Source organism: Gracilinanus agilis, chromosome 2 (assembly GCF_016433145.1).
Source record: "Gracilinanus agilis isolate LMUSP501 chromosome 2, AgileGrace, whole genome shotgun sequence".
Classification (NCBI taxonomy): domain Eukaryota; kingdom Metazoa; phylum Chordata; class Mammalia; order Didelphimorphia; family Didelphidae; genus Gracilinanus; species Gracilinanus agilis.
In genome coordinates, this window is record NC_058131.1 from 97,481,646 (window position 1) to 97,503,092 (window position 21,447).

At 36.4% G+C, this 21,447-nt stretch overlaps 1 protein-coding gene across 1 annotated transcript in view; it reads left to right on the plus strand.

The window, feature by feature from the left end:
* LOC123233332 (stonin-1-like) overlaps positions 1 to 21,447 on the plus strand; it is an 88,081-nt gene that overhangs the window by 47,473 nt on the left and 19,161 nt on the right. The window contains exons 2-6 of the mRNA XM_044659470.1: positions 120 to 152; positions 5,060 to 5,161; positions 5,390 to 5,513; positions 17,999 to 18,054; positions 19,839 to 19,932. Of these exons, the coding sequence (XP_044515405.1) occupies positions 120 to 152; positions 5,060 to 5,161; positions 5,390 to 5,513; positions 17,999 to 18,054; positions 19,839 to 19,932 (409 nt within the window). The remainder of the gene's footprint in view (positions 1 to 119; positions 153 to 5,059; positions 5,162 to 5,389; positions 5,514 to 17,998; positions 18,055 to 19,838; positions 19,933 to 21,447) is intronic.

Consider the following 21,447-nt stretch of genomic DNA (forward strand, 5'->3'; position numbering starts at 1 on the left):
GCGGGGGCGGGGTAGGGTAGGGGCTGCAGCGGCTGCGCGGGGGGAAGGGAGGGCCAGGGAGGGGCGGGCGGCGGGCGTTATAGACGGGAGCCGCCCGCTGGGCGGTGCTGGGCTTCGAGGGAGCTGCGGCCATGGCTTACGCCAATCCTGTGGTAAGGTTGGGTCCGAGGCCCTGGCGGGGCCGCCCGCCTCTTCTTTCTTCTCGACGTCCCGGACCCCCTCACTGTCAAAAGCTAACGACGAGACTTGCCCCTAACCCTCCTGGCCCTTCGCGGGGGTCTGACAGGGTGTCCCCACCTCCCCTGGGGTCCGAGCATCGAGACCCCCACACGTCTGTCTTCTTGCCGGTCTGGCCTGGCCTGGAAGGCCCATGGCCTCAGGGCCCAGTTACAGGGTCCCCTCTGGAGCCTGCACTTGTACCCTCTCGCTGTCTTTGGCCCAGCGGAAAATGGACTAAATAGGTCCTATACCTGGAAGACGCTATCCTATTCCAGCCCCTTCATTTTACAGATGAGGAAACTGAGCCCTGCAGGACTCCCCACCCCCACCCCCACCCCTGAATGACCTGTATAAGTTCTCCAGGTCGCCTGTGGCAGAACAAGTGGACCAGGGTGGGGCGGGCTTCTGGTGGGGTCCTCTGGGGGAATTTTGGCGCAAGCCCGATTTGGGCTTCAGGTGAGGTAAGATCTACTAGCCAGTTAGATGTACTTCCTGTCACTGGAGCCATTTAAGTGAAGCTTGGATAATTGCATGGCTTCATAGATTTGGAGTTGCAAGGGATCTTTTAGGTAGGGCACTGCCAGAGAAATTAAGTGAGTTGGGGCCAGCTAGATAGGGCAGGAGATGTAGAGCCAGGCCAAGAGAAGGGAGATCCTGGGTTCAAATTTGACCTCAGATACTTCCCAGCTGGGTGACCCTGGGCAAGTCACTTGACCCCCATCGCCTAGCCTTTATCACTCTTCTGCCTTGGAGCCAATACACAGTATTGATTCTAAGGCGAAAAGTAAAGGTTTAAAAAAAAAAAAAGTGAGTTGGCTAAGGTCACACCAGTTGTAAGCAGTAGAATTGGAAACTGAATTTAAGTTCACAGTTTACAAGTCCACTCCAGTTTTGCTTCCCATTGTGAGTCCAAGGGATTCCTGTTGAGGCATTTGTTGGACTAGGTGACCTTTGAACTCCCATCCACCTCAGAGATTCTATGAACTTTGGGATACTTGAGAGAGTTCTTACTATTTTGGGTGCAAAGGTGATTGAATTGTTAATAAGATTTGAATTTGGAGGGTCAGAAGAATGTCCTTTTTAAACATTCATCAAAAAAAATTTTTTTTGAGTTTCAATTTTTTTCCCTCCTTTTGGTCCTCTCTCCCTCCCTCCCTGAGATGATAAACAATCTGATCTAGATTTTACATGTGCAATCAAGTAAAAGAATGCCCTTCTTTAGAACCAAAATGTAACTCCCTTCCATCTCTACCTATAGCAGAAAGGTCACAGACCTAGTTGTACTATAATTTTTGCATACTTAGTATGCACAGTTGGGGTCTTGGTGTTTTCCTGTTCATTTTTATTGGCATATAACTAGCTTTCTTATACCCTACCTCCCCAAACCCAAATGTTTGGTTCATTGGTAACTTTAATTTCTGATCATAGAGGATTTTGAATAAATAATGTATAGGAATCAGCTAAGCAGGGCAATATTAAGTTAATTCAGTTCTTCTCAAAACAGTTCCCTATAGGGTATATACTGGTTTTAGTTCATTTGGAATCCTACCACCAGTTTCATTTTAGCAAAATTGACCTAGACCTTTCTTTACTGCACTCTCCAGCGCATCATTGGAATGCTCTCCTTTTCCCTATACATACAAATATTACCAATCCAAATATAAAAAACAAGATTTCCATATATTTTTTTCTGGGAGACTGTGGCATTTTTATAATTTAATATGATCATAGATCTAGAGATTTAAACATCTCAAGAGACTGTCTAATAACATAATAATAGCCAGAGTTTATATAGCTCTTTAAGGTTTGCAAAGCATTTTATAAATTATCTTATTTGATCCTCACAAGAACCCTGGGAGATAGTATTATTATCCCCATTTTACAGATGAAGAAATGGAGGCTGACAGTTAAGTGACTTGCCCACTACCACCTAGTCCAATCCTGTAATTTTACAGGTACCCAGGCAGGTTGAGTGACAGGTTGGAAATTGCCAGAAATAGGATTTAAACCTATGTCCTGAACTCAAGAATTCTTTCCACAATACCATTTGGTTTACAAATAATGTTGAGTTCATTTTAAAGAGAAATGAGTGATTAAGACAGTTTAAGTTAAAGTTTAAAGAGTAATGAGTTGTTAAATGTATATTTTAATGTGTATTTATTTCAAGGATGGCTCATATTTATTATAATTTGTGCTGTTTTTATGAATGGAAATGTAAATAGACCATATATATTCTGCTTTTTAAAGTGATTAGTTAATTCCAACGGGTTATTGTTTCTGGGAGGGAAATAGACAGCAGCTGATTATGGTCTCACCTATATTTGGTTCTAATAGATATTGGATAGTGAAGTCAACATAAATTTTTTCAGAAGAGGCCCAAACAAAGGGACTTTATTAAATAACTATTCTGAATTAGGCCAGAATTATGTTCCTTTTGATTCTTCCTAGGTATTTTGGTCCTAAAGGCCTTCCTGATTTTAAATGTAATAAATCTAGATGGATCTATCTGGGAAATCTGTATCTATTTTCTAAGTAAATTTTTCTGGAGAGGAAGCTTGATTGTTGTTGTCTATAGTCTTGTAAGTACCATATAAGTACTTATTTAAATCATAGGTATGATAATATTTAGGCTTAAGAATGCTGTAGGGATATAGGGGTAGGGTACATGCTATTAGAGAATGCATCATTTTATATTTTGGTTGGATTATTAACTAACTTAAAATGATGCTTTTCATCTTGCCAGTGGGTGATTAGTGGAATATAGCTTTTGACTGTAAGTGAGAGATGCAACTTAAATTGTTCTGAAAGCTGAATTTATTTAACATTTTATTAAATGTTTATTTTAACCCACTGATCACCAGTGTTTAATCTGGCATTAGTCATTGAAATAAAATTCGTATTATGGCTTAAAAAAACCCCAAACTACCAAGGATTGAAACAAATGAAACTCTTACTTTGTGTTTTGTATCAACTCTTAAGACAGAAGAGTAAGGGCTAGGCAATTGAGGTTAAATGACTTGCTCAGAGTCACACAGCCAGAAGTGTCTGAGGTTAGATTTGAATCTAGGTCCTTCCTACTCCAGGCCTGGCACTCTATCCACTTTGCCAGCTAGGTGCCCCACTCCCAAGGATTTTAGAATGAATTTGTTGTGTTTTGACAAATCGAATGATGGACTTGGAGTCAGCTGATGTAGGCTGGAATCAGAAACCAGTGGTGTGATCTTAGATATCTTCTCAGATCTCTAGTTTTCTTGGTTGTAAAACAAGGGACATGTTGTATTATGGGGAGAGGCCAGCTTTGGAGTTTGGAAGACTTGTGTTTAAGTCCTGTTTGACACATACTGTTGTGTGACCGTAGGCAAATCACTTGACTTGGTACAACAAATAACTCTGAAGGATTTCAGAGGAACTACTAATCTATGTTGGTGAAGTTTTCTACTTTCTACACCAAAGGGTTCCCCCCTCAAAAGTAAAATCATTCATCTGGATTGTTTCCTCCTTACCATCAGTTTTTTTTATGAGGAAAGTGCTTTGAAAACTGTAAAATACTATATAAATACTCATTGGCATTGCCACTTTAGCCTAACTTGACACATTTCAGAATTTCAGATCACATATGTACTTTGGTATAGGAGACTGACAACCTCCAACAGGTGTTTGTTTTGCCTATATTGCTTGTATTTGTGCCGATTGAAATTCCAAGAGACAAAGTTCCAGGTATGATTAATCAATTTATTAGTTAGGCTAGCCATAACCAATAAATTGAGGTCATTGATTTCTTTTGGTGACCAAAGATACCAAGTGAGCATCCCAGGCATTTTTAAACAAGTGTCTTTCTTGTCTTCCTTTTGAGAGTACCTCATTGGGATCTTCCCAGGCAAAGGCAAGGTAATTCTGATTAGTGGATACTTTAATAAGGAGGTGGACTAAAAGTTTTTAGTTCCTCTCTATTATTTCATCATGGTGCATGGGTTATAGAATAGGCAACTGGGGAAAGTGGGCTAGTCATGGGACCTGGCTGCCTCTAGCAATCTAGGCAAAAACTACTCCAATCAGCATCTCTTTGACTTAGTTTCCCTTTTGTAGACCAGGTTACCCCAACTTTGATGAGGGGGGAAAAGTAAGGATAAAGGGACAAGTCCCTGAGGTGCAACCCCTCTCAGAATGGCTTCTATTTATGGGATCAACAGAAGTCAGGGTCCCTGCCCAGGCAGATACCTTGGGGTTTGGGAGTAATTATATTTCTCAGCCAATTAAATCTGGGAGAGGTTTCTCTTTAAGCTAGGCCAAAAGAAGGGTTTTTTGACAGAAAGTGGTATAATACAAATTAGTAGTAAATAAAAAAATCATACAGCATAGTATTAATTTCTTAATGATAAAAATACAATAATGGGAACAATATATTTAATATCTTTTAACAAAGATTAAAAATATTTTAATTGGCCTTTTTGAGATGAGTCATTTGAAAACAGGTTTATTTCTAGATCACTTAAAATTCATTTCTCACTCTGTAGGAATAGGGAGGTTAAACATTTGGCACATATGCTGACAGCAACAATAACAGTACAACTTCATGGGATTATTGTTCCATGCTTCAGTGAAGTCTTCTAAGTCGGCCTTGCAGATAGCTGCATTATTGTATGTCTCTCTTGAGGCAGGGACAATTTGTGTCAGGCTGATAGTATTGTTTAGGGTGAGGAGGGAACTTAATCAAAATGGTTTTGTGGGTTTCTTTTTCTCATATTTTAATGATGAGATGGGCTGAAATTGTATGTACTTTATCAAGGCTAAATAAATTCAAACCCAAGAATTAAAAATGTTAACAATTGTTTTTATTCAGCCCAAGCTCTACAGATCTGTCATTGAAGATGTGATTGAAGGGGTCCGTGAGCTATTTACAGAAGAAGGGATAGAGGAACAAGTCCTAAAAGACTTAAAACAGGTTTGGAGCAGTAGAAACAAGGATTTTCCCCATCTTGAATCAATCTAGAAAACTGATAACAAACTTAGTGCTCTGCTTTGTAATTCATGTTACTATTTAAAATTACCACTTAGAGCTGTTCATTTTATTAACACTTGACAAAATATATTTTAAAAAGCTAATTTTAAGTTGAAACATATCACAATTTTTATTTTTTAAAATAAATTTTTTTTTCTCCTGTCATAATAGCTGTGGGAGACGAAGGTGATGCAGTCTAAGGCAACAGAAGGCTTCTTCAGAAATAGCCACCCGGGCCCCCTCTTCACTCTGCAGTTGCCACATAATTTGCATCAGACAATACAGACATCAACAGGTTAGATGTAGTTTGTGAGGGAGCATTGTGATTCAAGGTTATTGGGTTCCATTTTTTTTCTAAATTAAGAAAAATATTACTGGAGACTATTGTACATTCATGATACAACTCATTTGTAAATGGATACAGGATAAAACCTTAGCCTGTGGTAAGAAACCCCTGGTTTCTAATTGTAAATGGATAGTAACCCTTGACAAAGTGAAGCATGGGGTAAAAAACATCTTGCAATAAATCCAGAAAACAATTACTTGTAGACCCCAAAAGGGCAAACTACATAGACTGTGGCCTGTGGAGAATAGCACCCATGTCCAAAATCAAAGAGGTTGACTTGGGGTTTGGTCAGAAGACTAGTCTAGGAAACTATTGTCATCAGCTTGCTTAACGAAAGGGAGGTTTTTTTTGTGTGTATGTATGTATGTATGTATGTGTAATATATAGATATATGCATATATGTATGCATATGTATATACCTATACATAGTTATGGAAATAAAACATTTTTTAAGCTCTTACTGTGTCAGACCCAGTGATAAGTATTGGGAATAAAAATACTAGCAAAAAAGAAAGAATAAATGATCAATCTACTTATTTAGAATATTGCTTTGCATACATAGGACTGGAAGTAAAACAGGGAGTTAATGAAAATATGGGGAAAAGTCAGGCTGTTTCTTTGTTTTGGAGTCATACAATAATTATTAGAAATTGACCACATGAATTTTGTCTTTATCTTGGATCTTTTGAATCTATTCCTCTGTTGCTAAGAAAATGTTTCTTCATAATTATAGTGTATCTATTTAAGTAATGTTGACTAGCTTGTGAAATATAAAAATTGATATTGTTGCTTCTGACTCTGAAAGGTTTTATTTAGTTTTCCTTGGCTTTGTTTTTTTCCTTCATAGAACTTTTTTTGTTTCTCTTGGCGTGTATATAAATATGTTTTATTAAAATGATTTAAAGGAAGAAAACTAGAATTATGTATTAAGTGGTCAAGAAGCCCTATAATATACTTATTACTAAGATGCTTTAGTGCAGGTGTTCATAATCTGGGATCCATAGACCTATATCAATGAGTAGATTTCAGGGGGTCTGTGAACTTGGATGGGAAAAATAATTACATCTTTATTTTCACTAACTTCTAATTGAAGTGAAACATTTTCATCATTTGCCATAGTAATTGCTTCTCATTTTACATCATGTAGATGTGTCTCTCTCCTCTGTTTCTTCCCTTGCCCTCTGTCATGTGACCCTTCTTACTTCTTCATGTACTCTTAATCTTTTATCCTATTGTCTTCTCCATAAGACTGCTCCTTCCATCATCCTCACTCTCTCATCAATCTACAATCTCTCCCTATCTGCTGGTTGTTCCCCTGCCATCTACAATGTCTCTCTTATTGATAAAAAATTCTCATTTGATCCAACCATTCCCATTGACTGTCATCTTTTATCTCCTTCCTTTCATGGTTCAACTCCTTGAGAAAGCTATCAAGAGTCAGTGCCTCAACTTTCTCAGTATTCTGACTTCAGACCTCATCATTCAACTGAACGTGCTTTTTCCAAAATTACCAATGATTGCTTAATTACAAATTTAGTGACCTTTCCCCTCAATTCTCATCCTTGTAAGCCATCTGTAGTCTTTGACATTGTTGATTACACTCTTCTGGTTTTTCTCTCCTCTTTCTAGGTTTTCATGACATTTCTTTCTCCTGGTTCCCCCAGTTAGCTAACCTAACCTCAGTCTATTTTGCTGGATTTTTTGTCTAGATCTTCCTCACTCACCTTGGTGTCCTTCCAAGATACTGTCCTAAGATAATTTTTTTCCTTTCTGCTTGGGGAATCTTATCAGCTTTTGTGGATTTTATAATTTCTAGGGATATGATTCTCAGGACTATGTATTTAGCCTGACTAAGCTTTCTCTTCACTTACAGGCTCATATGTTGGAAGGAATACTTATATTAAAGAAATCAGATTTTGCAGAAATCACAGACCAACTTTGTATTTGACATCTTGAATTTGATGTACAGTAGACATCTCCACATGTCTTTTAAAACAAAAAATCTCCACTCTCCTATTCCAAAGCTTCTTCTTTTAAAAAATGTATTGTTATTAAACCCTGCTGCCCCCTCAAAGCTTCTTAATGTTGAGAGCAAACACTTGCCCCCAACACCACATTTACAACCTTAAAATTATCCTTAACTCCTCATTATTATTCATTATCTTACCCATCCAATTTGTTGCCACATCTGGTTATTTGTACCTTCAAATTTCTTTCATATGTGTCTATTTCTCTCCTTGCACAGAGCTACCACTCTGGTATAGGTTTTCATTGCCTTATATCTGGCCTATTTGCAGTAGCCTTCTGCTGTGTCTATTTGTTTGCCTCAAATCTCTCTCCATACATGAGGCCATCTTCCTTTCAATCAAATTAATGTTCCAAAAGTGTAGGTCTGACTATATTATCTTCTTCCACCTTAGGGCACCAAAGCAAATATAAAATCCTCTGATTGGCTTTTAAAGCTGTTTACAACCTGGTTCTTTCCTATTTTCTAGTTTTCTTATATATATTTCATTCTCTGCTCCATTCTCTGCAATCTGGCAGTGCTACCCTTCTTGTTTTTCCTCAACGCATGGCATTCTATCTCTCAATTTTGTGCTTTTTATTGGCCATTCCACAAACCTAGAAAAACATTCCTCTTGGTTTTTTTCAAGATTCACCTTCAATCCCACCTCCTTCAAGAAAGTTAGTTCTGCCCCTTGTTGGCACCTTCTCTATGTTGATCATTCCCATTTTCCATTTTGTAGGTAGCTTGTTTGTAAATAGATTTCCCCCTATTATTTCCTTAATTCATCTATGAGCTTCATGAGAAAGTCTATCTTTGGGCTTTCTTTGTATCCCTCCTGTTTGACGTAGTGCCTGGCACATAGTAGGTACTTGATAAATGATGATTGTAAATGTAGGCCATTATTCTGAGAAGAGGTCTATAGGTTTCACTAGACCGACAAAAGGGGTTCGTTACACACACAAACCCCCTGCTTTAATGGGTCTGCAATTTTCTCAATGTGGATATTTGTTCCAATGGTGAAATAGCAGCTTGTTCATGTCTTTTTCTCCTGTTTGGCTCTTGTCTGTGTTCTCTTATAAACCCTTCAGAGGATTTCTAAATGTGCTAGGAACTAGCCTCTCAGAGTGCTTATTGTGTGCCAGATTCTCTGTTAAACACTGGGGTTACAAAGAAAGCAATAAGATTCTCTCTCCCTCAAGGAGCTCACAATCTAATAGTTGATTTCTTGACATTGATAATAATAGAGCACATAGCCTGTATGGTTACCCCTTACTTTTGTAGGGCCTTGCTTATTTTTTTTTCCAGTCATATATCTCTGAGATTTTTTACATTGTTTTTCCTATTTGGTTCTTCCTTGGTAATACATTACAGCCTACCCCATGCCTCTCCATTGCTTTTTGGGTTTCAACTTTAATTCTCTGGAGACTATTATATTCCATGGCTTTCAGCCATGTAGTATCATTAGCAGAATAGTGCTAAAAAGATGAATCTCTGTTTCCAGGAGAAACTTGGGTATAGAGGTTCTTGGCATCCTTAGTGAACCCTCTGAAGGATTTATAGGAGGATGTGGACCTGAGTCAAATAGAATGGGAACACATGAATGGACCACTATCCTCATCATTTCAAGGAATACCCATATCAACAAAATCACAAATGCACTGAATTACCAGAGTAATCATGCTATTATGAGGTCAACTGATCACCTAATCCCCTGTTCTCTATACTAAAAAAAAACCTAGGAAATGCCTCAAATGCCATCAAACCTACTCTGTTTTATCTGCTTGCTTCAGGGCCTAGCAGATTGTCTATTTACAGTGTTTATTAAAATATATGGACTGAGGGCAATGCTAAGTGGAATGAAAGCCAGGCCTAGAGATGGGAGGTTCTGGGTTCAAATTTGACCTTAGACACTTCCTAGCTGTGTGACCCTGGGCAAGTCACTTAACTCCCATTACCTTGCCTTTACTGTTCTTCTGCCTTGGAACCAACACACAGTATTGATTTTTAAGATGGAAGGTAAGGGTTTAATTAAAAAAAATTAATGGACCAGTTCTATGGATTGTCCAGATTATGGTGTACATTTTAGATGTATGATAGGTTTTTTTTATCTATAATTTTTTCCTTCATAGATAGTTAAGCAAAACTCTTGGGTAATTGTAGACCTTTTAGTAAAAACTTGTTATTTGTACCTAAAAGAACATGATCCATTTTATGTAGATAGGAATGACTGCATCATTAGGCAATGGGGAGGCCATTATTGGCATCATTATTTTGATATCCTGGCCTTTGAGGAATAAAAGGCCCAGCTTATAGGGAATTGATGTCCAAGGTTTTAGTGGAAATCCCATTGACTCATGACTATGTCTTTTTAGATCTAGCATAACTTTTTAAGGTAAATATGGAGGTAGAGGAGAATATCCATTTTATTTGAATAACTTTTTTAAAATAAGAAATTGTGTCCTTTTTTCTTTTATTAATAGTAAAATAATTTTTATTATACTTTATCATTCATGATTGTCTTGTCACATTTTAACTTTGCCTGAATCACTACACTCTTCTGAAATATTCCTGGTCCAGAATAATTTTTTCATTCTGAGCTTGAAATAAGTGTCGCCTGCAAATAAGAGCATCTGGATGACATGACCTTACTATAGGGAATTATCTGATTTGGACTGTGTTCTAGACTTGCCCTATGATGTTGGCAAAACATTGCTGGCAAGCATTGACCTCTCAGTTCTTTACTTGATATTTGTAATCAGAGGGTTTTTGAACAAAGTTATTTCCATGATTTAAGATTTCAAAGACTCTTGTGTGACTTTTTAAAAAAATGAAATTTTATTGATCTTTTATCTTTACATTGTCTAAAATTTCCCCTCTATTCCTATCTTCTCCCTTCTACCATCTATCAGAGAGTCATGCAATATAAATAGAATTTTGAATCTTGTGTGATTTGGTTGTATATGTTGGAGACATCTGGTTGGAGGAAAACTTTTTTTTTTTTTTTTTTTTACATTTTTTTTTAAACCCTTGTACTTCGGTATATTGTCTCATAGGTGGAAGATTGGTAAGGGTGGGCATTGGGGGTCAAGTGACTTGCCCAGGGTCACACAGCTGGGAAGTGGCTGAGGCCGGGTTTGAACCTAGGACCTCCCGTCTCCAGGCCTGACTCTCACTCCACTGAGCTACCCAGCTGCCCTGGAGGAAAACTTTTAAGGTGATATTTTGTATTATCAAATCAAATGCTCTTTTCACAGAGAAATGATAGAGAGACCTTGTATTTTCTACTCTTATCAATTATATACCTGAAAAAATTTGGTCTTTTGTAGAATATTGTTTTGAAAGTCTGTATATTTTCTTCTTAAATCTTCATCAAGGATGCCATTGATGCATATGTAGGTTTTTTGTAGAATATTGTCTTGAAAGTCTGTCTGTTCTCTTCTTAAATCTTCATGGATGCCTTTGATGTATATATAGGTTTTTTTCATAAAAAGTATTCACAGAGAAGAGAAGCAAGCTCTCTGAGCTGGTAGTTATTAATATTCTCTTGGTATACTTTGTTTGGGTGATGATAAAATCTTGAATTTTTTTTTATAAACCTTTGGTTTCCTCCTTCTTCCAGATACATTGAGAGCCAATACCTCTATTGTTTCAAGATTCTGCTCTTTTCTGTGTGGGGCTTTAACAGAGACTTGACCTAGTCAAGCAGTTCTTCCTACTTTGTGCCATTTCTACTTCCTTATCTGCCATGCTTGAGACAGTTGTGGATTTTTTTTATCTGTTGTCTCTTCAGTATCTTCATTGTATTATTGTAAATGAATGTGACTTGTAGACTCGCCTTGATCAAAAAAATGGATAACAAAAAATAAATGAAATCAGACATTTTTAAATAGTGTGTTAGCACTATTTTCTGCCATAGAATGAAAGAATATGAAGGATCATGTAGAAATATGCCCACAACTGAGGTTAAATGTGTGAATTACTTAGATTAGGGAATGCTCAGATCAGAGAATTCATGTCACTGTCTCTGTGACTTATGTTTTAATTTCCTGCCCTAAGGATGTTGTCCAGAGTTCTGAGAGGATAAGAGATCTGTACAGGACCACACAGAAAAAGTACATGTCAAAGATGGAATTTGAACCTGGGTCCTTTTGATTTCAAGCCCAGCACTTTGTCCTATATACTATGCTCCTTCTCTGTGTTTTGAGTAATAGGGAATATAAATGTAGAGGTTGTGACCAGGACTAAGCCTAGACACCTTGACAAGGTTAAATGATGAGAACTTTGAGAATGGGAGCAGCTTAGTGCAGTAGGTGTTAAGAATTTAGAGTGAGAGGACCTGTATTCAAATCCTGATTGCCACTTTACCTATGTAGTTTTGGTCCAATCACTTGGTTTTTTGGGGTCATTTTCTTCCTGTAAAATGAGAGGGTTGAATTAGATGAATGATCTCTAAGGTTTCTTTTCAGCTATAAATCTGTCTTCATGATAGGTATGAATATTCCCATTGACTGAATCTTGGCACTTGCAGGATGATTTGCTTTGGTCAGGTCTTATTGTGTATTTGAGACACTTGGACCTCTAAAAGGAATCAGTCAATTAGATTCTGGGAAAATGGATTCAGACTGAAAAATAGACTTTGGACTTTGGAGGTTGAAAGTTTTGCCTTGGTACAGCTTTGTTGGGATCCACCTATTTCTCTTTCACTTTTCTCTCACTATTGGATCCAATAATGGAGAAATAGTAGTGAAATACTATTGGACCCAATAATGGAGAAATATGGGCTCCAGAGGTGGCAGACATGGAGAAGAGAACCTTATGACCTGGGAGTGGTAGCCTTGGATATATTGGTGGAGTGGCTGGAATTTCTGCACTCAACCTCCTAGAGAGGAAGGGGGATTTTGAATGGGACTGAGTTATTGGACCTGTTCTTCTGGGAAAAAGAGATAGAACCCCATGGTTTCTACTATCCGCATAAGCTTTTGTTCTGTGCTGGCCCAGTGGGTGAGAACTTTACTTCCAATTGACTCCCCCTTTATAGGGCAGGAAGAAACTGAGATTTGTAGTAGATAGGGTTACTTTAGATCCTTTGTTTTACATCCTTTCTGTGGAATGAAATAAATACTGGCCTATTATTTGAAATGTTGGTAGCTGGGTACTTGTATGGGAGCTGAGGGCGCTTTATATCTGTAGACACTGAGACATGATTCATATTCTGAGCTTCCCAGAGGTAGCTTTAAATGGGGAACAAAGCAAGCCGGAGTTGATCTGTATAAAGCCAGACCTTAAAAGCCAGTACCATTCTTATTAACTAGTTGTGCCTTTTATTATGCAATTCAGAAATTTTGTCCCATAGGGATTTTTTTTATTTTTTGTAATCTGGCAGTACTTTCATTTGAACTTTACTTGTTTTTCACTCTACCCTCCTGTTTCTTTTTTTAAAATTAAAAACATTAGCTAGAATTTCTCTTTTGAAGATTTTTGACCCTGAGGAAAAGGGAAAATACTCCTTTACCATTACATTAACCCTGTTTACCTCATAGTCAAGTTCAGGGACACTTCTCTTTTATTTTGAGTAGAAATTGCAATACTCCAATTTTGCCACAAGATGGTAATATTAGCAGTGATTAAAGTCTGAAATAAAATATAGTCCTGCAACTAGCAAAAATATTACTAGTCCTTACTCAGTTCTCTATTTGGATTCTATGCTCCAGATGTTAGAATAATAGAAATAATTACATTTAAGACGAAGAGGTTTTCCTCTTCTCCATTTTTAATGAAGTAGTTCAAGGCAAAGAAACAATTTAGACTGTTTTTGTAGAGTGCAAATTTAGTCTTGTTTTTATACCTTTTTATCTTCAACCCTCTTACAAGTGAGACTCCTAAGTAAATAGTCTTATAAATCTGAGATGCCTCTTAATTACAGTACCCCATCTTTCCAAGAGATCTTTTTTTTTCCTTTGTCTGCCTTGATTACACTATGATTTGTATAGAATTTTCCCAGATGAAATCATGACCTCCCAGTGGCTTCTCACTACTTTGGGTATCAAGCTCAAATTGAGTTTACAAAAGAAAAATTTAATTGCTTTTGTATGAGAGGAAAGGGTCCTCTACTAATGACCCACTTTAAAAAAAGTTTGCCATTCTTCAAAGACTGTGGAGCTATTATGAAGCTGCCTTTTCTCTCTCAAAATCTTTTAAACTCTGGCTGAATGTCTTGACAAGATAGATGACCTTGATCAGGCCATCAGGACCACTCAGTAGGTTTTTTCACTTTTCTGATTCAGTTATCTTGAATCCAGATCCTTACTGCCATATTAAGATACCTACAGCTTAAACACCTGTTCAATTGTTTGTCCCCCTTCCTTGTTGCCAACATGCTCAAATGTGTCTTTATAAAGGAAAAGGGAAAATTGAGAAATGTGAAAATAGCACAAATAATAAAAATGTTAACAAGAACAACTGGCTCTCCAGATTGTTGAACATTTAGTTTTGTTGTTGATTGTTGAACATCCTGACCTTCATATGTGGTTATTCCTCCAGTTTTTTACCTTTTGGGAATAGCTTCTCTAGTTAGCTTCTTTGATGCCAGCATGAGATATTCAAAATCCAGTGACCCACAAGATCATAGCATGTTAACAACTCCCTTATATTAGACGTGAGAAAATGGAGTCTCTAAGAGGGTTATGTGACTCTTCCCTTCTCACATGAAAAATTAGAGGGGCTCAGATTTTCCAACTTCTAGTCTAATACTTTCTCTTCTATACTGTGCATGCTTTATTCCACTTATGAAAGAAAAAAATTTTTTTGTCATTTAACAAAACAATTAAAGAACTTGTGCTCCTACAATATGAAATTGATCCAAATTTTAAGTAAAATTAAAAAAAGTTTCAATGGAAGTTCACATATAATTACAATGTAAATGGAGGCCAGTCTTATTGAATCCTAACATTTATCTTTCATGTATCCCACACAACTCATTTCACCAACTTTTGGGATAAATTTGGTGTAAAAGTTAAATAGCAATCTCTAGGCTTTTTTCAAATTGTACTGTAAAATCAGTCTATTAATTAAGTGCTCTTATTTCATGGAATGTAAATTTTTATTAATATAGCTTTTGTGGCTCCTTTAAATATATGCCCTTCAGGATTCCTTGCATTATCTAAGATGGAAAGATTTTTCCCTCGGGAAACTCAATTATATCAGTTATTGGAATTGGTATAATCAGATTTTGTTTTCCTGTCAAGCAATGACTTTGGTTATACTAGCTCAAGTAGTGGCCACTTCAAGTAAAGACTGATGTATGTCATTGTGATCCTTCACTCCAGTTCTAACACTTGAATGTTTCTAATGGAGAGCTTGTTAATGACAAAACTGGAGATGAACTCAGAGTAAAAATAATTTTGTGCTTCATTAACTACCATTCTTTTGCCTGCCTCACTTCTGCATGTGTGTGTTTTAATAATGGAGATGGAATCTGCTAGATATTTCATGTGTTCATGAGGAAAGATGTTTTCTTTGAATAGTTGTTTAAGATGAAAAAAATCACATTTGTAAAGTGCTTTCATGTATGCAAAGTACTTGAGGTATATTTTCACTGAACCTCATGGGGAAGGGTACTGCAGATATTACCTTTGTTTTACAGGTGAGAAAATGAGGTTTAGTGACTTAATCCTCATGGTCATATTGTTACTAAGATTTGGAGGCAAAATTCAAATCCCAGTCTTTAAAAATATTTTTACTGATACTTAAAGAAAATCACTATAATTATCTCTAGTTTTCTTCTTCCCCCTGTAAAATTAACATCCCAGAATAAAAAAATATAGCAAAGATAAAAAAGGAGAAAAAAATCAATGTAATTTGTCAGTTCATCAAAAAAGTACAATGTGCAACACTTGTTGACTTCTCCATCTCTGTAAAGGAATGAGAAGAGAGCATCTCCTCATCTCTTAATCCATGCTTGTTCTTTGTAGTTTTACTATATTCACTTTTGATTTTTTGTATTTTTTACTGTTTTCATTGTTGCAGTAATTCTGTATATTGTTTTTCTTGGTTCTGATGGCTCCAATATATATATCTTTTCATATAGACTTTTCCATACTGTATTGTGTTTATGTATTGATACTGTAGTGTATACATATATTCATCATATTTATCATTTCTTTATTAATGACCTCCTTGAGGGATACTACTAAGTAATTAAATCTCTGGGTCACAGGGCATGGACTTCCTAATCACTTTATTTTCATACTTCAGATATCCTTCAAGATTCCCAGCTTCATCAATAATGCACTAGAGTGCTCATCTTCTCATAAACTCTTCCAACATGGACTCATCCCATATGTTGTTATATTTGCCAGTTTGTTGGGTGTGAGGTAAAGCTTCACAGATGTTTTGCATTTCTTTTATTAGTAATTTGGTGCTTCCTTACATATGGTTGTTAATAGGTTATAGTTTGCTTGAGAACTGTTTGTTCATATCCTTTGACCACTTTTCTGTTAGGGAATGGCTTTTGGTCATATATGTGCCATTTATTTATATATCTTGGCTACAAAACTCTTATCAGAGAAATTTGATTCAAAGATTTATTCCCATTATATTGCCTCCCTTTTTTCTAGGTGCATTAATTTTGTTTCTGCAGAAGCTTTACAGTTCCATGTAATTAAAATTATGTTTTATCTTTATTTTCTCTAATTGCCTTTGCCACTTGTTGGCTTAAAATATTTCTTTTATCCATAATTCTGAAGTATATTTATTTTAATACATATTTTCATATATGTATCTATGTATATGATGTGTATATACAAAGGAGAAGCTAGGTGATAAAGTATATAGTGAGAACAAGAGATAACAGAGCAGTCCAAGTGTTGCCCATACTGTCCTTGAAATATTAGAATACTTTTGGGGTTTGGCTACATTCTCTGTGAAGTATCTATGGAAGACATGGACTTATATAGGATATGAAAGTAGAGATGGGCTATACTGTCTACCTCCTTGTTTGAATAGATGTCTACTTTAGCATCCTGATTATATGAGAGAACTTCCTTTCTCTTTCCATTCTTTTCTTAAGATCATTTCAGATCTTGTCTAACTGGACTCTTCTTTGTCACTCAGAACTCTTGAACTCAAGCAGTCAACCAATTGTAGCCTCCCTAAGAGAAGGGACTATAGGCATGCATATAGCATTTGTATTTCTTTTAAAAAAATTTTTAAAATTTTATTGATTAATTGTGAAAAATTTTCCATGGTTACATGATTCATATTCTTTCCCTCCCCTCCTCCCACCCCGTCCCATAGTCAATGTGCAATTCCATTGGGTTTTACACGTGTCATTGATCAAGACCTATTTACATATTTATTGATATTTGCACTAGTGTGATTGTTTAGATGCCCATTCATATCCCCATTGACCCATGTGTTCAACCAGTTGTTTTTCTTCTGTGTTTCTGCTCCCAGAGTTCTTTTTCTGGATTTGGATAATGTTCTTTCTCATAAGTCCCTCAGAATTGTTCTGGATCATTGCATTGCTGCTAGTAGAGAAGTCTGTTACATTCGACTGTGCCATAATGTGTCAGTCTGTGTACAGTGCTCTCCTGGATCTGCTCCTTTCCCTCTGCATCAGTTCCTGGAGGTCATTCCAGTTCACATGAAATTCCTCCAGTTCATTATTCCTTTGAGCACAGTAGTATTCCATCACCAACAGATACCACAATTTGTTTAGCCATTCCCCAATCGAAGGACATCCCTTCGTTTTCCAATTTTTTTGCCACCACAAAGAGTGCGGCTATAAATATTTTTGTACAAGTCTTTTTCCCTATTATATCTTTGGGATACAAACCCAGTAGTGGTATGGTTGGATCAAAAGACAGACAATCTTTTAAAGCCCTTTGGGCATAGTTCCAAATTGCCCTCTAGAATGGTTGAATCAATCCACAACTCCACCAGCAATGCATTAATGTCCCAATTTTGCCACATCCCCTCCAACATTTATTACTTTCCTTTGCTGTCATGTTAGCCAATCTGCTAGGTGTGAGGTGCTTTGATTTGCATTTCCCAAATTATAAGAGATTTAGAACACTTTTTCATGTGCTTATTGATAGTTTTGATTTCTTTATCTGAGAATTGCCTATTAATGTCACCTAGCATTTGTATTTCTGAAGAAAATTTGCATTATCTGAAAAACTAAATGTCTTTTCTTTCTGGATGTTCAAAAAAAGTTTCATTGTAAAGTGTTCATCCAAAGTTGTTTTGAAAAAGAAAATATAACAAGATCAGAATTCCTTTTGGAAGCGGGCAGTTTTTTCAAAATGTTGCTTGAGGAGGTGAATAATGATATAGTAATCATATAATAGGGAGCTATAATTAGTAATTTTGTTAAATATTTCAGTAAATGCTAACATTTTATATAATTTATTTTGTTTCTATGCAGCATCATTAGTTATCCCTGCTGGGAGAACTATTCCAAATTTCACTACTACAGAACTGGTATGTAAGTGTATATTCCCATAACACTTAGTGAATGTTGGTGATAGTTATGGAGATAATTATCACCATATTTATGCCTATTTCTATGTTCCCATCAGCATTTAAAATATTTTTTACTTAATTGATTTTCCCTTTTTTCCAAATTGAGTTTATAGGCATGCTAAGGGTGGGTAGAAAGCAAAAACAAGACTCGAGTATTTGGTAACTTTTGGTCTTTTTACTGACTTTCCTACCCCCCCCCCCCCCCAACATCCTGCAAGATACTTAGCATCTACCAAGCTGGAAAGTACTAGGTCACAGGGTTAGGATGTCTCAGAGCTTATTATATGCTATATAACTTTCTAGTGCTGTTGATAGTACAATTTATAGGCTTTAAATCAAAATTTTGAAGTTTGATATTTCCTGTTTTTTTAAAAAAACAATTATGCTTATGTATAACAGTTTCCATTTTTTCTCTTGGATTTAAATGTAATATCTTGGTTATCATTTTAAAGCTTTATGAAATAGAGCTTGAAATGCCCCCATTTCCCCCTATTAAACAAGAATTTGGAACAGATGATAAACTCACAATTCTTTTTAAAAATTTTTTTTAAAACCTTTAACTTCTGTGTATTGGCTCCTAGGTGGAAGAGTGGTAAGGGTGGGCAATGGGGGTCAAGTGACTTACCCAGGGTCACACAGCTGGGAAGTGTCCAAGGCCAGATTTGAACCTAGGACCTCCCCTCTCTAGGCCTGACTCTCAATCCACTGAGCTACCCAGCTGCCCCCTAAACTCACAATTCTTGAAGAATATTGAATGATTTGTCATGAAACTGGAGATATGAAAACCAGTTTTCCTAAGGCTTATTTTATTCAAACCAGTGTTTTCATACTCTTTTGATTTGTGGGCTACTTTTGGAAGGGCAAAAGTCCCTATAGAGTAGCCATTTAATTCCTATTTACTTCAGTACTATAAAGATGTATTATTTTCACATGTGGGTACTTCTTTACCCAATGCAAATAAATACTCATCCATGCCATAACAGATAGTCTTGTGAGTGGAGGTCAAAACAATTCATATCCTAGTAGAAAACCTTCCACTGAGACTCTCTATTAGCCAAGTCCTTGGGTAACAGATGCACAGATCATTCCTGTGCCTGTCCTTGAAGCCTTTCTGTTATGATAGGATCTGCTAGAGCTTGTATTTTTCTGGTGTAGCCTAAGATCCCCTTCATATCACAGCAAGCAAGATTTCATGGAAATGGATTATCACCATTAAAAACAAAAACCAAAAACCCCAAAGTTAAAACTAAAACTTAGCAGGGTTGATGGGAAGAGTTGTGTTATTATTGATGAAAAACAATGTATTTTTACTGAAGATAAGTTATCACCCCAAATTGTTTAAAATTATTAATCCTAGAAGAAAATTATATAGAGTACCATATTATTAATGTAAGTACAAGAGATGAACTCAAAGACCACATGCTAAACTTGCATGAGCTTTAATAGTCCTAGAACATACTTTAAGAATTAGCAGTCTGAATAATAAAGGCCAACTTTTAAAATTAAGGCTTAGTATTTTTTGACTTTGCTAGGATACCAGTAACAGGGATGCATCAAAATAGCTGGATCTATACTAGGGTAGCCTTATAGTGCCCTATTTGAAAGCTGCTTCATTCAGAGAACTCATTCCTAATAAAATTCCTTATTTGTGGTATCTGAACTTTTATCAGGGGAATGGACAAAGGTGGGGATAAAATATTGAACTTTTGCTTAACATCATGTGATGAAATTTTCACATCTAGGGCACTTCAAATTCCAATGCAAATTATAGCCTTCCTTCTGGTATTGGTTATCCCATTCATGTGCCAGCAGGAGTGACTCTGCAAACAGCATCTGGTGAGAGCAAACTTTAAGAATAGTTTTTATTCTGAACAGTGTTCTTAGCTAATTAATTGTGATGAATAATAGCAACTAGTGTTAATGCTGTAAGGTTTGCAAAGTACTTTCCATAGTTATGTTGTTTGATCTTTATACCAACCCTGTGATATAGATGCCATTATTGTTTCCATTTTACAGATCAGAAAACTGAAGCTAGATGGAGGTTGTGACTTGTTCAGAATCACAGTTATTAAGCTTTTGAGGCAGAATTTGAACTTGAATATTTCTGTCTTATAAGTTTAACACTGTTAGTTTATAGGTGTATTTAGCCTAAATATCTCTGTAACAAAAGTTATTAACTATTTTAAGCTCTGGTGGCCTTCCAGCTTTATCCCACCCTCCCAAAACTTTAGCCATTTGAAGTGGCTGTGTCCTTATCTCTTTCCACAATTTGGTTTTCTAGAGAAAGCTTTCAGTGGGACAGAAAGAAAATATGGTTAGGGTCATAGGGAGAAAATTCTAACCATTCAATCTTTTCAGTTCTACCAATGTGCTTTCCTACATTTGGCTTGTAAAAACAAAAACAATGCATTTTTTCTGGTGCTGGAGCCAGTCATCAAAGTGTTTCAGTCTAGACTTCAGAGATGCTGGAATTTTAGTGAAGTTCTCAAACAGGAAAGCAAATCTTTGCTTTCAGTTTTGGAAACTCCAGAAAATGAGAAGCTCACTGGGGGAGGGCCATGTTATCCTATTCACATAATCCTCTTTTATTTATGGGCTTAAACTAATGACTTAAGAATTGGATGTACTTTTAGGAGAGTTTATTTGTTTCGATTTATAAGAACTTTGCTCATTTATAGTACCTTAAATTAAAAGCTAGATGCCTTTTATAGACTAGCATGATGTTCCACAGATTTGGATGGATTTGTGTTTCAAGTGATCCCTGTTTTTAAGGATAGATGCTTCCTTTGCTGATGGAGGTTGTAACTTTTCATAGCCTTAGTAGATTTGGCTCTTAGGCAGGTTAAATTGTTTTCCTATCACTAACTATGTATAGGGAAAAACTTGCAATTAGAATATGCACTAATTCTTTTCCTCAGAAAGAGATTTATCATAGATTTAGAACTGAAGATGCTTCTGAGATTATCCAATCCAATTTTCTCACTTAAAAGTTATGGAAACAGGTCGAGAAGTGAGCTGATTTTACCCAAAATCAAACAGGTCTAAGTGGCAGGGTCAACATTGAAATGTGGGTCCTTTGACTCCAAATCTAGGACACTGTCCATTCTATCTCTGCTGGACCAGATATTTTGAATTCTACTATTCCTGATGATTCAAGGGGGGGAGTATAGTATGGGATAAGCTAGAATGTAGTAGTAAGTTCCTGTGCTATTTGTTACTTTTGCCTTTGATTTCCCAATCCTCACCCTTAGTTCTTTGAACATATTTGCTTAATAAATGTATTAAATAGTAGGGTAGAAGAAACACTGAAATAGAATCAGGAACCTGGATTTGAGTTTTGGCTGTTTCACT